General features: G+C 41.6%; 1 protein-coding gene across 1 annotated transcript in view; it reads left to right on the top strand.

Moving 5' to 3' along the window:
• The window catches only part of TIAM1 (TIAM Rac1 associated GEF 1), a 189,302-nt gene that overhangs the window by 89,503 nt on the left and 82,480 nt on the right, over window positions 1–17,319 (top strand). Inside the window, exon 5 of the mRNA XM_032594597.1 lies at window positions 64–236. Coding sequence (XP_032450488.1) covers window positions 64–236 — 173 coding nt within the window. The remainder of the gene's footprint in view (window positions 1–63; window positions 237–17,319) is intronic.

Below are 17,319 nucleotides of genomic sequence, written 5' to 3'. Positions count from 1 at the left end.
CTATCGACTTTTTTGTTGCACAAGCGCTGAATACTCACGCAGACCCCTGTTTTGTTTTCTCAGGGTGCACACTCTTCTTCTATGAGAGCGATGGTAGGTCTGGAATAGACCACAACAGCATCCCTAAGCACGCCGTGTGGGTGGAGAACAGCATCGTGCAGGCTGTGCCTGAACACCCCAAGAAGGACTTCGTCTTCTGCCTCAGCAATTCCCTGGGTGATGCTTTCCTCTTTCAGGTTTGTTGAGCGCTTCCCCTATGGGCATTTCAAACCTCCAAACCAGACATCTTCCTCTCCGGCCTGTGGTACCCTACCCTGTTTTTCTTTTCTAGTGGGTTTTATCTTCTGCTCATTATAGAAACAAAAAAATGATCCATGACAAAATAAACATCTGTATTGAACTCAGAAATGAGAAGTCACCCAGAAGGTTCCATGGGAAGCCTACGGAAGGATGTGAGTTGAATTTGAGAGGCTTGCGCTCTTTGCCGTGGGTTGAAGGATTCGTCAATGTAGTCTCAATACCATTTGTGAAGAGCTTCAGAAAAAGATGATGAATTCCTTAATTTAGAAATGATTTGAGCTGTCAAAATTTTTCATCATAATGTTCTCTTCTAACATTACTCATAAAATAAAACAGTGACATCCCAGAAATGACTAGCTGTACCCGAATAATTTCCTCATCTTATCAGAAATTTGTACCCAGTGTTCTTGAAGTTGGAGTGTTAATTGTGTTTAAAAAAAAAAAAAGAAAACGAACCTGCTAATCACTGCAGGGTTAACATTTGCTTTTATAGGGAATTGTTTGAGTTTGGTCGGTTGTGATGCATTCTGCCAGAACTTCTTGCTGTGGTAGTTAGGAAGGCTGCCCTCGTTTATTTCCATAATGCAGAAATTCAACTTGTAATGCAACTTGTAGTCTGTGCTTCCTACATGCTTCTCATGGTGCTATTGAGAACAAGAAGATTTTGACACAGTTCGTGCTCTCAAAAGTGTTCATATATGACATGGGAGATAGACACAGGGATAGATCTTTGTAGTATAGGAAGGCCTGGTCATGAATATTAAAGGATGAATTGGGGCAATGGACAGTGAGAATATTCCATGCAGAAAAGAGAGCTGGATTAAAGGCGTGGGAAAGAATAATAGGTTATTCCACCGAGTTTCTGGGTTTGGCCCCTAAGTTATTTGCATTTGGGCAGTTAAAGTGAGAAATATAAAGTGGTCATTTGTGTGTGGACAGCCAAAAGCATCTGTTTTTTTTTTTTTTTCCTTTAAATCAATGAGGTAAAGGGGCGCCTGGGTGTCTCAGTCGGTTAAGTGTCCGACTTCGGCTCAGGTCATGATCTCAAGGTCCGTGAGTTCGAGCCCCGTGTCGGGCTCTGTGCTGATAGCTCAGAGCCTGGAGCCTGCTTCGGATTCTGTGTTTCCCTGTCTCTCTGACCCTCCCCCGTTCATGCTCTGTCTCTCTCTGTCTCAAAAATAAATAAACATTAAAAAAAATTTTAAATCAATCAATCAATCAATCAATCAATGAGGTAAAGCACACATAAAGGGTACCTGGGTGGCCAAGTTGGTTAAGTGTCCGACTTTGGCTCAGGTCAGGATCTCATGGTTCGTGAGTTCAAGCCCCACATCCGACTCTGTGCTGACAGCTCAGAGCCTGGAGCTGCTTCAGCTTCTGTGTCTCCCTCTTTCTCTGCCCCTATCCCACTTATACTCTGTTTCTCTCTCTCTCAAAAATAAGTAAACATTTTAAAAAATTACAAAAAAAGGACCTCTGCTTATTCCTCCTCCATCATTAAAATAATTATGATCTGGCGTGCCTGGGTGGCCCAGTTGCTTAAGTGTCTGACTTTGGCTCAGATCAGGATCTCTTGGTTTGTGAGTTTGAGCCCTGCATCAGCCTCACTGCTGTCAGTGCAGAGCCCACTTTGGATCCTCTGTCTCCCTCTCTGCCCCTCCCCTGCTCTCTCTCACTCTTTCTCTCACTTTCAAAAACAAATAAACATTGAAAAAAAAATAAGAGTGTACAAAACATAAATGTATTGGTCAGTGAAATGTCACAGAATGAATACATAACCACCACCTAGGTCAAGAAACAGAAATTTCTAGCATCCTGTAAGCCATTCCTCACCCACAGACACACATGCAGGCTACTAGTTGGATAGAGTAAATCTGGATCTTATCATCCAAGCCAGGACACTTTTGTTTATCTGGGAATGTCTGCATTTCTCCTTCATTTTTTGAAGGATAGTTTTGCTGGATATAGAATTCTCGACTGACGGTCTTATTTCAGTGTTTTGAAAGTATTCTTGTACTGCCATCTGGCCTCCATGGATTCTGATGAGAAATCAGCTTTTAATCTTAGGAGGATCCCCTGTATAGATGAGTTGCTTCTTGGGGCGCCTGGTTGGCTCAATTGGTACAATATGCAGCTTTTAAACTCAGGGTCATGAGTTCAAGTGCCACTTTGGGCATGGAGCCCACTCAAAATAAAATAAAAATCTATTAGATGAGTTGCTTCTCTGTTGGTACTTTGGGAATTTTGTCTTTGTATTTAAACAGCTTATGATATGTCTCTAGGTATTGATTTCTTTCAGTTTATTCTCCCTGGAATTCTTTGAGCTTCTTTGATGTTTAGATGCATGTGTCTAAACCACAATTGGAAAATTTTCAACCATAATTTCTTTAAATAGGTTTCTTTCCATTTCTCTTCTCTTTTAGCACTCCCATTATGTTTATGTTAGCAAGCTTGATAGTGCAAGTCTCTGACACTCTGTTCATCTTCCTTGATTCTTTTTTTGTTCTGTTTCTTAGACTGGATAATTTCAGTTGACCTACTTCAAGTTCACTGATTCTTTTTTGCCAGTTCAAATCTGCTGTTGAGTTCCTCTGGTGAAATTTTCACTTCAATTTTTCTACATTTCAACTCTAGAATTTGTATTTGATTCTCTGAAAAAAAAATTTTTTTAATTTTCTATGGATATTCTCTGTTTGGTGAGATTATCATTCTTATGCTTTACTTCCTTAGACATGATTTTCTTTAGTCCTTTGGATATATTCCAAATAGTTGATTTAATGTCTTTGTTTAGCAGTCTCCTATCTGAACTTCCTTAGGGATAGTTTCTATTAACTGTTTCTTTCCTTGTGTGTGTTCCATGTTTGGTTGTTTCTTTGCATGTTTCACAGCTACTTGGTTGAAAACTCCATGTTAAATAATATAATGTGGTGACTCTTGAAACCAGGTCCCCCCTCTCCCCCCAGTGTTTGTTGTAGTTGATTGTTGTGACTCTTGCTTGTTTGTTAACTGCCTTTCCTGAAATCTATAAAACATTTATTCTTTGTGATGTGTGGCTACTGAAGTCTCTGCTCAGTTAGTTTAGTAGTCAGCAAATGACTGCAAAGATTTCCTTAAATGCCTGGAAGCGATTAGACATCCATTCTTTCCCAAGGACTTCTATGTTTTCAACACTCAGACAGCTGATTAATAACTTGCCTTAGCCTTCACCTCTGCTTGCACAGAGTCTCAAGGTCAGCCAGAGGGGTGAGGGTAGGGCCTTCTTAGGGTTTTGTGAATGTATGCACAGTCTTATACATGTACATGACTTTCTAGATTCCCTGGACTATGGATAGCTTATGAATATCTTATTCCCCAGCTATTAAAAAACTTCCCGGGGTGCCTGAGTGGCTCAGTCAGATAAGTGTCTGACTTCTGCTCAGGTCATGATATCAGCGTTTGGGGGTTCGAGCCCCATGTCCAGCTCTGTGCTGACAGCTCAGAGGCTGGAGCCTGCTTCAGATTCTGTGTCTCCCTTTCTCTCTGCCCCTCTCCTGCTCTTTCTCTCTCCCTCCCTCTCTCTCTCTCTCTGTCTTTCTGTCTCAAAAATAAATAAACATTAAAAAAGTTTCTTGGTTAGCTTCTTTTCTTGCCCCAACTGTCATCACTGTCTCAGGCAGCTGTGATATTAAACAGTTGTTCCTGATTAGTTTTCAGAAACTCCCCTTGGAGTAATGACTATCTGCACAAGTGAGTTCTGAGGTCAAATATCAACAAGCCCTGTGAATGCGGGTTTCCTGCGAACTGTCATATGTCAAATGATGACAATTCTTTGAGGACATTGTTTCGTGGGAGCTCACTGCCCCCTCCAGTGATTGCTGGGCCACTGTCTTTCACATGCTTGTGGAGATGGGGAGATGAAGACGGGAATAAGGCAAGCGAAAATGTCCTCAAACCTTTCTGTTCTGAGACTCAGCTATCGCTTTTTTCCAATAGAAGCACCTGATTGTTGCAAGACCTAATTAATTGCTGGAGCTCTGAAAAAGCCAATTTTGAAGATTTTTGCTGATGTTACTGGTTTCACAGAGGAGCAGTTTTTTGAGGTCCTTTACTCTACCATTTCTACCGATGAACTCATCAGGACACTTCAGAGACTAGCCAGTTTTGAGAGATATGGCAGCTCAATAAACAATTATGCCAGGATAACAGGTATAAATTGCAACAGATCCAGGCTACCTGGGTTGTGTAGCATCCTGTCCCTGGGTACATTTGGGTTGATCCCAATTTGGAGGGACCATGAGCAGTATTGCTAGAGTAATCTTGTGTCTGTGTTCAGGATATGTTTGTCCACATTTCTGCTGGCATATACCTAGGATTGGTATCGGTTTGTCATGGGGTCAATGTACGCATTCTTTTTTTTTTTTTTAATTTATTTTTTTTTAATATTTAATTATTTTTGAGAGAGACAGAGATAGAATGCGAGTGGGTTAGGGGCAGAGAGAGAGGGAGACACAGAATCCAAAGCAGGCTCCAGGCTCCGAGCTGTCAGCACAGAGCCCGACGCAGGGCTTGAACCCACGGGCCGTGAGATCATGACCTGAGCTGAAGCTGGACACTCAACCGACTGAGCCACCCAGGTGCCCCCGCGTTCGTATTTACTAAATACTGCCAGTTTCCAAAATGATAATTTATGCGCCGATCAGCAGCCTAAGGGAATTCAAGGAGTTCCATATCCTTGTCTGCACTTGGTATTGTCAGATCTTTTTAGTTTTTCATTTGTAAGCCATTAGTGTGCAGCTGACCATGTTTTGGTGGTGGCGGGGGGGGGGGGGGGGTTGGTGGTTAATGACCATTTCAACATCACCTTTGTGAAATGCTTATTTCAGTCTCCTGCTTGTTTTTCCATTGGGTTATCTTTCTTAATGATTCATGGCACTTCTTCACATACTTTGTGTATCGCTTTTTACTGTGCTTTTACTGTGGCTTGCTTTTTACTCTGTTAAAGATATCCTTTGTTAATCTGACTGTTTAATTTTTGTTATTCGTTTTTAATTTTATTTTAAAATTAAAATAAAATAAATATTTTATTTATTTTTGAGACACACAGAGAGATACAGAGTGTGAGTGGGGAAAGGGCTGAGACAGAGGGAGACACAGAGTCTGAAGCAGGCTCCAGGCTCTGAGCTGTCAGCACAGAGCCCAACACGGGGCTCGAACTCACAGACCGTGAGATCATGACCTGAGCCGAAGGCGGAGGTTTAACCGACTGAGCCACCCAGATGCCCTGTGACTTTTTAATTTTAATGTATATCATTTCTCAGGTCTTCCTTAATGGATAGTGCTTTTGTGTATCCTATTTAAAAAATCTACGTGCTCTGAGTCATGAAACTATTCTTCTGTGTAGCTTATTAACCACTGTTTTTCTGCATCTGGCATCACTTTTTATTATTTGGATTTCTTGTATATGAGGGAATAGCTAACTAGAACTAACAATGACAACAATAACAATATTATGTGATATCAGCAGCTATCTTTTACTGAGCCCTTCTTGTATGCCACCATCTTGGAAAGTGTTTTATAATGTGAGTCACATATAATTCTTAAAAAAAATTTTTTTTTAATTTAAGTATAGTTGATGTATCATAGTTTTAGGTGCCACTATGGTTATTCAGCAATTCCATACATTAGGCAGTGATTATCTCCATCAGCATAGTTCCCATAGTTCCCATCTACGACATCATTGCAGTATGATTGACCGTATTTCCTATCCTGTACTTTCCATCTCCGTGGCTTATTTATTTTATAAATGGAAGTTTATACCTCTTAATCTCCTTCACCTGTTTTGCCCATTCCCCTTCCTCCACCCCCCAGGCAACCACCAGTTTGTTCTCGGTATTTATGAGTCTGTTTCTGCTTTTGTTTGTTCATTTGTTTTATGTTTTTCAGTTCCACATGAAAGCAAAATCATAAGTCACATTTAATTCGTACAGCAATCAGTGACTTGGATGGTTTATCCATATTTTAGCCAATTAATGTGGACTGTGTCTCCCATTTGGTGAAGCTGAGGCTTTTATAAAGGCTAATAATTAGACGCCAAGTGACACAGTCACTGAGTGTTGGGCTGGATTCAAACCAAGCCCCTCTTTCTCTAAAATCTTTTACTGTCTAAGCATACTATTTATCTTATTTCTATTACTGTTTACCCTAAGAAGAACATGGGCAGGAATCACTGACCACAGTCAAAAGGGTCTGTTTCTCATTCTTAGAATTAAGCCATTCACTGGGGAATATTTCAGTATTTCAGCCATTCTTGCCTCACTACGCAGTTTAGATGATAATCTAATCGGTTTCAGGATACTCATTTTACTTACACTCTGCTGATGTGAATTCCTCTTGAAAGGACCGTCTTGGCCATAAAATTGCTAGTACAATCTAAATATCCAATAGGTCACGTTGAATAAAATTCTTTTGTGGCAACATAGGACCTATTCATGAAAACCTCTGTGTCCTCTTGTGGTGGTGAAATTTTTAGGCTACTTACGTGGGATAGAGCACAAAATGAACCTTTTCAGAAGAAATTACTGCTGTTCAGGACCTATGAGGGCATTTTCTACCTTCTACTTGTTGTAATCCACATGACTCTAGAGGGGCTAGGTTTGAAAGAAACCTGTGTGGGTAAGGGGTGAGGTTAACACAAGGGAGATCAACCACGATTATGGAAATAATTTGTAGGTTATTCCAGCCCTGGGGCTCAATTCACTGTGCATGGTTTACAGAGCCAGTGTGCTGCTGATTTGATGCTGTTATTCAGATTTGCCCATGGTAAGGAGATTCATGCTACCGGCAAAAGCAGAAAAGGGGTTTTATGGGCAGGATGGGGGTGGGAATGGGCATGAATATTAGAGCCGCTTGCGTAGAAGAGGTGCTATGCTGTCTGCAAAGGGAGGCTATAATTCCTGCATTGAAACTGCTTTAGAGACTTTCCTCCAACTGGAAGGCAGAACCAGCATCTACCACGTACGAAGTATAGTTTCCTCTCGGGGCCTTCCTTTGTCCATTACTGCTGGGTGTTACATACAATTCCAAGAAGCTCCATGACTTTTATGGTAACATATCCTAATATTAGGTTTTTATTTCTACATCACATGTCTTAGGAACATAATTAGCAGGCCGGGTAAGAATGACTCCTGACTGGATGGAAAATCATATGCAATGATATATCTAAAGAAGCGTAGAGAATATCTCTGTGGGGGGACTGCCTTTCTATAGAAAGTTTTCGTATCATTTAGAAAGTCACTTGTATGAGGGTATAGTATGCGTATGAAAAAGAGACTAGTGAACAAAAGAATAGTATTTACACCATTATGGTGGGTTGGGGATTGGGTGTAATAATCCAAGTCAGATGTCTTATAGATAGCAGATGCTCATTATTTTTAAAATAATTTTTTAAATAATATTTTTTAAATGCTCATTATTGTTTTGAGAGAGAGAGAAAGAGAGAAAGAGAGAGAGAGAACAAAAGGAGGAGGGGCAGAGAGAGAGGGAGAGAATCCCAAGCAGGTGGCTCTGCACTGGGAGTGCTGGGCTCGAACTCCTAAACCACGAGATCATGACCTGAGCTGAAATCAGGAGTTGGATGCCTAATGGACTGAGCCACCCAGATGCCCCCAGCAAATGCTCATTAAATGTTATAGTTGCATTTTAACAATAAAGAAAAAGTGACTAGTTCCTTTTATTTCTGTTAAATAAGGATCTTGGGGCGCCTGGGTTGCTCAGTCGGTTAAGCGTCCGACTTCAGCTCAGGTCACGATCTCGCGGTTTGTGAGTTCGAGCCCCGCATCGGGCTCTGGACGGATGGCTCAGAGCCTGGAGCCTGCTTCCGATTCTGTGTCTCCCTCTCTCTCTCTGCCCCTCCTCTGTTCATGCTCTATCTCTCCCTGTCTCAAAAATAAATAAAAACGTTAAAAAAAATATTTAAATAAGGTTCTTTACAGAAGTTGAGTGTGGCTTCCCTGGGAAGAGGCTAAGGCTTTGAGTTTTATTAGGCTCTTGAGCTCTGGATGGTTATCCTGAAGTGCCACATCTGGTTCTATGTGGACTTGACAAAAGTCACTGGCACACATGTCCTGAACAAGGCCAGCCAGATTGAGGAAAATTCTGGAAGTCATCTTTTACAAAGAGGCGTGAAGTGGAGTTGGTAGATACTCCTCCTTGTAAATAGTTCTGGAACCCAGCACCCTGTCTCCCTTGAGGTCAGTCCTGTGCAGCCTCCCTGCAGTTTGGTTCCTGCTCTTCCCATTTTCTTCCACAACGCTAGTGTCAGTTCCTTAATTTATTAGGAACCACACCTAACTGTTGACTCATACTGAGCTTGTGGTGTATCAAACCCATAGAATCAACTCTTACAAGGTCTCTACCATCCTATTTTAATAGATGTTTCCAGAACTCTAAGTGCAGAAGTTAAACTGACTTCTTTGAGATTTTATGTTTGTGGTTTCTGTCCTTCTAATGAACTTGTCGAAATCATCCTGGATCCTAATTTGGTCTTCCCTCTAACTTCATGCTTTCTGCAGATAAGACAAACTGGATGTTTGGTCTTTGTTCTTTCTGTTGGTTTAAATGCTGCCTTAGTCTATAGCTAAGTCCTGTTTTCTCATCACTGTAGATCATCTCCCTGCCCCTAGCCAGTTTTCTAAAAAGTTTAGAAATATTTACCTTTGGTTTTGACATGGATTAGTTGTGAAGAAGGGTGAACTCCTAAGATGTGTGGAGCCCCAGGCAAAATTTTTTATCTATATGGAGAATTTGACTCACCCCATATCAACTTTTCAAACCATTCTGGTGGCTCATCTCATGCAATCTAGTGAAAGAAATACCAGATAGGCTATTGGGAACAACCGCTAGGCATCGACTCATGTCCAAGAGCTCCTTAGCATACATACCTTATTGAACTCCCCAAAGGGAAGCAAGTGTACTGGGTGTGGAGGGTCCTCCTGGACCCTGTCCTTTTCAGGCACCAGAAGGGGTATTTTCAAAATATGGGGCTCCATTTGCCTAGCTCTTAGGAGAGTATTGATGAAGAGTATAGATGTTGAAGTACAAAATGAATACACAGGGCAGTGAATGTTTACAGCACATGCCCTACTATTAGTGTGTTCAGACATTTCCTCACATATGTTAAAAGGACAGTGAATATAATTGTGGCTGAGCTAGATTTTAGTATATGATTTGTATACTATTATGTATTATCCAAATAATATATTACTGACAGTATTCATCTTCCTTTTCTCATTATTTGAAATTTGTATAAAGTCAATATGAACACATAGTTTTAAAGAATTTAACCTTAAAAGAAAAATTAAGGGGCGCCTGGGTGGCTCAGTCAGTTAAGCGGCCGACTTTGGCTCAGGTCATGATCTCATGGTCTGTGAGTTCGAGCCCCGCGTTGGACTCTGTGCTGACAGCTCAGAGCCTGGAGCCTGTTTCCGATTCTTTGTCTCCCTCTCTCTGACCCTCCCCTGTTCATGCTCTGTCTCTCCCTGTCTCAAAAATAAATAAAACGTTTAAAAAAAATTAAAAAGAAAAAGAAAAATTAAGAGTGAAATTCTTATCCTTCTTTAACCTCTTCCCCCAGCCTCAGTCCCCCAAAGTAACTATGTTCAATTATTTTAGCTAGGTTTTTTTTTTGTTTAGTTGTTCTTTTCCCCCTTGCATTTACCCTCATTTCTTATTAACATGCTTATAGTATTTTTAAATTAACTTTGGACATTAACTACTGACTTTCTGTGATGACAGATGAATATTTAGCTATATTATATATGAATTCTCCTTTCTTCATGTTCCTGTATAGTTATATAAACATTTAGGATTAAATCAATAGTCTCTGTTATACTGTTAGGGTGTTCCATGCTATGACCATATAAATAATATTAGCTGCTGGGCCAATTAGTATACTATCATTTGATTTCCTTTCTTGAACAACTTCTTGGTTTTTTTTTTTCCTGTAGTTAATGCCTGCCTCTTTTTTTCTGCTCCATTTATTTACTTTTACACTTACTTAGCAGTATTTTCTACATCTGTACTTTATTACCTAGTTGCTTAGTACTGTTTTGTTCCCTGGAGACCACCTATCCCAGGTCCTTTATTGTCCTGCTCCAATCTGTTTGCTCTCTAGGCCACAGGCATAATAGCTACCTTGGATTTTCCTTCACCATCCTAGTTAGAATCTTGGATTGCAAGTTATCCTTTTTTCTCCTTTATTTTCATTAACGAACAAACCTGTAATAATTTCCTACAAAATGGTTCATATTTGAAAATGTCTTTATTCTACCTTTTACTTGAATAATCTTTGAGTAATTTGAAATTTTGGTTGGAAAATGTGCCTTGTTCACTTATTATCATTTCTGAATAATTTGTGTGTGCTTTATTTTCTCTTTTGAAGCTTTAGGATAATTTTCTATCACGAGGGTTATGATTTCTCAAAGAGATTTTAATTTTAGTTATCTTTTTTTATTACTAAAAGCTTTCCCTCTCTCTCTTCCTTTCCTTTTCTCTCTCCTTCCCTTCTCCCTCCTACTTTTCCTTCCTTCCCCTTTCTCCCAGTCTCTTCCTCCCTCCCAGTCTCTTCCTCCCTCCCTCCCTTTCTTGTTCTCTCTCCCTCTCCTTCCTTCCCTCCTACCCTTCCTCCTTCTTTCCTTTTTCTCCTCTCCCTCTGTCCTTCTCTCCTTTTCTCCCTTTGTCTTCCTCCCTCCTTTCTACCTTATCATCCCTTTTTCAGTGTAACCTGTGCATTTGTTTATTGTTTATAGCTTTAGATTCTTTTGTGTCTCCATCTTTGGGGATGTTACTGAATATTCAGGAAATGTGGCTGCAGGCTTTGTTTCTCTTTTTTTCATGATGTATTTTCTTCTGTGTGCTCTAGTCTCTGCCTTTCATGCTGGAGGCTTTCATCAAATGGTGATTCTTCATTATCTGATCATATTTAAATGTGAAATATCAAAAAGTGCTTGGATATTGTTTGTGCCATCTACTGGGGGATTTTATAGCATGAACAGATGGTAAAACCTTTTTGTTGAGGGTGTCCATTTGACAGTATTTGTTGGCCTTTTCTGTGGGGCTACTCAGTTTTGCCAGAGATGCGTCCTGCCCTTGCCATTTAACTGGGCAGGCTTCCATTTATTCCCCTGTTTGGAGCAAAAGGTCTCCTCCTCCTTTTGTGCCTGTCTTCCTAGAGTTTGGAGCCTCTCTTCCCCAAAGAATTTACCTTGGGTGAGTGAGGGGGTAGAGAGGTGAGGGATTGGGGGGTAGGGAGGGAAGAGTGCCCAGTTTATGACTTTTTCCAGTGGATGAGGCAAGCCCCATATTGTTCTCTTTACACGTGTTAAAAATGATAGCTTACTGGGGCACCTGGCTGGCCTAGTCAGTAGAGCATGTGACTCTTGCTCTTAGGGTTGTGAGTTCAAGTCCCAAGTTGGGTGTAGAGATTACATAAGGAAATTTTAAAAAGTGATAGCTTACTTAAGCCTTGTATAAATAGAATTCTAGAATATGTTAAAGAGAGAAATAATGAAAGAAAAGACTTTCAAGAATTCATACAGGAACTTCATTCCCAACTAACCTTTTAAAAACATATAACTTTATTCCCTTTTGTTGTTGTTGTTCTTTTTAGATGGAAAAAAGAAGTTCAATCTACTTTCCAATTATTCCTGTGCTCCTATAAACTCAAATTATCTGAAATTTTAGTTTCCTAGATCTGGCACATATTCCCTAGTATTTCTCTCGTTTAAAATGAATTTCCCTTTTCCTGCCATTCACGTAAACCATTGATTATCTGAAATCACTGAGTACCCTCCATTCGGTTGGATAATTGAAGCTAGATCTATTTAAATACATAATGAATACATAAAGTGCATCTTAACTCTGCACTCAAAGAGGCTCTTAGGCAAAATGCATTTCTTTTTTCTGATTATATCCCTCTGTTGGCAAGAACTTTGCGTATTCCCTTCACTGAACTTTATACAGTTTTCATATCATTTCTAGAAGACAGAGGAAGAATCATAAAATTCCGTCTGCTACCTGTCTGCTGCTGTTTGTTTAATTGAAGCTGATGACCGTGGAGGAAGTCAAGAGGATTCCACCGTAGGGAGGGGGGTGTCTCTCCTTCCTGCCCTTTTAACCACTGGATTCTGACAGAGAGCCCTTTAGTAGACCCGATGTCCCTAATTAAACTTGCCTGCTTCAGCAAGGTAATGCAAAGGTAGCGGCTTTGAAAAGCTTTCTCTAGCATGTCAGAATTTAAATCGTGGGGAGTCCACACTGGGAAACATTCTATCAAGTTGGTGATCTGCTGTGAGCAGCTCTGGATTGTTAAGCCTATAAACTGCCACGAACTGTCCAGAGTTTTGTCTACTTAACTCGCTGTTGACAGCAGTCAGGTGGACTTAGCCCACCCTCTCTGTGTATGCCCCTGGGAATGGACAAGCCCTTTCAGAAAGCTCATTTAGTGAATTGCGCTTCTTAGAAATAGATGTGGCTTAATGATAGAGAAAGGCTGAGACTGCTGCGTTGCTTATACAGGGCAGCAGGAGCAAAAGTTCTCTCTAATGGAACTGCCTTCAGCCACCGACAGGTTTCAGAGAAGCTTGGAGGCTCGAGGCATGCCGAATGGTTAGAACGAATGACGGATAAATTTTTCAGGAAGCGGTGATCAGACTTTTCTGTGTATCCTTCTCTAGGTTATGGGGTTTGGTGCTTTTGTTTGTTCCTTAAAATTTTAGTTGTGGTAAAGTATACGTGACATACCATCTTACCTGTTTTTAAATGTACAGATCAGTGGCGTTGAGTACGTTCGCATCTTTGTACACCTGTCACCACTGTCCATCTCCAGGACTCTCCTCGTCTTGCAAACCCGAAACTCCGAATGCTAACTCATTAGTCCCACCTTCCCCTGGCCCCTGGCAATCACCATCTTTCTTTATTTTAAATAAATAAATTTCAGGATAGCTGGTCTACCCAAAGTAAATAAACATCTTTCAAAGGATGTTTAGCTTCATTGACTAGTATCAGTTTCCTTTCTTTCCACTTCTTTTTTTTTTTAAGATTTTATTTTATTTTTTATTAAAAACATTTTTTTAATGTTTATTTTATTTTTGAGAAAGCAGGGGAGGGGCAGAGAAAGACACACACACACACACACACACACACACACACACACACACACACACAGAATCCGAAGCAGGCTCCAGGCTCTGAGCTGTCAGCACAGAGCCGAATGCGGGCTTGAACCCACGAACTGTGAGATCATGACCTGAGCTGAAATTGAGTGCTTAACCGCCTGCGACACCCAGGCACCCCCTTTAAGATTTTATTTTTAAGTAACCTTTGCACCTGTCGTGGGGCTCAAACTTACAACCCTGAGATTAAGAGTCACACGCCCTACCGACTGAGCCAGCCAGGTGATTTCTTTCCACTTCTTAACTGGGGTGTAAACATAAACTCTAAGGCATCAGATTGGAGTCTGTGCTGCCCTTGGCTGAGTTTGGCAGAGACCCTCAAAGGTGGAGGGAAGAAGGGGCCTGGCACCCTGCTTCCATTAAGTAAAGAGAAGAAAAGGCTGTTGCTCTATAAAACCTATCAGATTATGGCTCTTCTCGGAGGTTAAAAGTGTGTTCTATAGACTCTTCTAAAAGCATTTCTTTAGAAGGGTTTTTGAGCATAGCTAGTGCATCATCAGTCACGGTGGTTAGGTTATGCTGTAGAAAGGAGCAACCCTCATACCCCCATGGCTTACCACACCTCTTCATTGTCTGATGGGCATTGGCTATGAAGCTGTATTTGTCCTGGACTTTCAGGGACCCAGGCTGACAGACGCTTCATCTCGACACATGCTTCCATGACTGTAAGCCAAGGGACAAGAATGGGGGCAAATCAGCCTTTTGTTTTTTTGTTTTTTTTAAATTTTTTTTTCAACGTATTTTTGGGACAGAGAGAGACAGAGCATGAACGGGGGAGGGGCAGAGAGAGAGGGAGACACAGAATTGGAAACAGGCTCCTGGCTCTGAGCCATCAGCCCAGAGCCTGACGCGGGGCTCGAACTCACGGACCACGAGATCGTGACCTGGCTGAAGTCGGACGCTTAACCCACTGCGCCACCCAGGCGCCCCACAGCCTTTTGTTTTGTAATGACACACGCCGCTTCTCCTCAAATGCATTGGCCAAAAAACAAAACAAAAAAAAAAACAAAACAAAACCAAGTGACATGGCCACACCGAACTTTAAAGGGAGCAAGAGAGTTCTATCCCCCTACATCCTTAGGAGGGGCTCCAAATATTACAGGTATAGCACTAATGACACTGTGGGGGCCCAGGCTTTGGGGTAATTGCTGAGAACTAGGGGTTCAGGGGCAGTGTAGCATATTTAATAAAATGTTTTTTTTGAGCACAGAATTGGTAGAGATCGAGGTTTATAATAAATTACCGTGTTATCCCTCATTCTTCTGAGCTTTGGTTTCTCCATTCATAAAATTGCCCTGGGCCCCTTCTAGAGGCATATTTTTGTTTTAAAATTTAAGTTTGTGGGGCGCCTGGGTGGCTCAGTTGGTTGGGCGTCCGACTTCGGCTCAGGTCATGATCTCGCGGTCCGTGAGTTCGAGCCCCGCATCGGGCTCTGTGCGGCCAGCTCAGAGCCTGGAGCCTGTTTCCGATTCTGTGTCTCCCTCTCTCTCTGCCCCTCCCCCGTTCATGCTCTGTCTCTCTCTGTCCCAAAAATAAATAAACGTTAAAAAAAAATTAAAAAAAAATAAAATTAAAGTTTGTAACTTAAAAAGCAGAGCCTGTATCGGGGAATTTCAGCTCTTTCCATCAATTCTTCACATCTTATGTCAGACTTGTAGGGATTTCCTTTTCTTTGTGCCTTGGGGCGGGAGGAGTTTGGGAGTGGAGGGTTCTAATGGAGGCAGAGGTGGGCGAGGGGCAGCTGGCGGTGGCAGGGGTGGGGTGGATGCTGACCTCGCTCTAAGCATCCACATACCTGCTATTTTTACAGGAGACACGGTCTCTCCTCCTCAGTAGCACATGCCGCCTCTGCACGGATGGCATCTGAAACGCTCCCAACAGTGTCCCTTTGTAATAGGTGAAAACACCATCTTTCCTAAAGTCTATAAAAGCTCCTTGTTTCCACTGAGCTGCATGTACCAAGGAGAAAGCATGTTTCAGCTCAAGGAAGCAGCTATTTTTATCAGATACTGCCTGACACCATGGACGACAGAGACATAGCCCCGCGAAAGGGTCGTGCTGTTTGGGACTTCCATTGCAAAATTATAGGGGACACCTTTTAAAGAAAAATGGAATCTGAAATATATTATTTTGGGGGATAGCTACAGAGAAATTAGATGTAAATTTAGGGTAATATATCTTAGTGTTTTTCTAAAAAAACTTTCTCTTAAAGTAGAATATCTACACAGAAAAGTACACCTTTTGATGGTGTTTGATTAGCTCGTACACCCACGTCATACATGCACATAACCAGCACCCGGACCGAGAAGCTGAACTTGGCCAGCACCCCAGAGCCCCCCGCCCCCCCTGGCTTGTGGGTTCTTCCATTTGCTCTCCACCCTCCCCCCGACACCTACCAAAGAGGTACTCTTCTGACTTCTCGCATTGCTTTTGCCCATTTTTGTACTTTATATAAATAGAATCCTAGTCTATATTCTTGCATGTCGGGCTTCTTGTCCTCAGTGTGTGAAATTTATTCAGGTTGTAGTCTTTCATTCTCATTGCTGTATGGTATTTCATTGTGTGATTCTACCACACTCATTTCTCCATTCTGCTGTTGACGGGTGTTTGGATAGTTTCCATTTTGGCCCACTGCAAATTATGCTGCTATAAACATTTTGGTACCTATGTTCTGGTGAGCATATGAATGCATTTTTGTTGAGCATGTACCCAGGAGTGCATTTTTGGGGTCGCGAGGCATGCATATATTCACCTTTTTTTAGGTAGCTTCAAAGAGCTTTCCGAAGCACGTAGACCAGTTACTTCTCCAGCCAGCAGCCAGCAGTGCGTCATAATTCTGGTTGCTCCTTATCTTTGCCATCACTTGGTATTTTCTTCCTGGAAGCCTTCCTTTTAGGAAAGAATCCTTACGAGATTCTTTTTCCATCTGAGCTGATACCTTCCCTAATAAACACATTTAAAAAAAAAGAAAGAGGAAAAATAACTCCACTTTTTAGTAAAGAAACGCACTGATGCTGTGGCACAGAGAGACTCTGAGGTCCAACGCTGTACCTTGTCCTAGGCGGGAGCAAGCCTGGGGCATTTATCTTATGTGGGAGGACCCGGAACTCTGAATTTTTCTTGAGTTACTTTATTTTTTATTTATTTATTTAAAAAAAATTTTTTTAATGTTTATTTCTGAGACAGAGCATGAGTGGGGGAGGGGCAGAGAGTGAGGGGGGCACACGGAATCCGAAGCAGGCTCCAGGCTCTGAGCTGGCAGCACAGAGCCCGACGTGGGGCTCGAACCCACGGACCGCGAGATCATGACCTGAGCCAAAGTGGGACGCTCAACCGACTGAGCCACCCAGGCGCCCCTCTTGAGTTACTTTAGAGTGATCTACCAAGATAAAATGTAAGGCAGTGACTTTCTAAGAGGAGATACACATTAAAAATTTGAAGCAAAGTTAATTAAGCCTTAAAGATGAGTCTCCTATACAGACACGGGCACCCACCCCACCCCTGCCAAGAAGTATTTACCTCTGATTTCCAGTGTTGCTATCTCCTCTTCTCCCACTCAGTTTTCACAAAATGATTCCATTTGCTTCCCTCTGCTGTTTTTTCATGAGGATGTCTAGCTTATGGAAATCTTCTTTAGACAGAGGCACATGTTTTGTTATAAATGTAACAACGGCCACATTGTTTACATTTGTCCAGTGTGTCGGGGCTCTTTTGGCTGATGCCATTTGTAACATTTGTTGCCATTTTCTTTGTGGAATACAAAACTGATGGAATTCAGAAATAATGTAGACACCTGGGGTGGTCTTTGGTT

This window comes from Lynx canadensis, chromosome C2 (genome assembly GCF_007474595.2).
Source record: "Lynx canadensis isolate LIC74 chromosome C2, mLynCan4.pri.v2, whole genome shotgun sequence".
Classification (NCBI taxonomy): domain Eukaryota; kingdom Metazoa; phylum Chordata; class Mammalia; order Carnivora; family Felidae; genus Lynx; species Lynx canadensis.
This window is presented reverse-complemented; position numbering and strand designations above follow the sequence as displayed.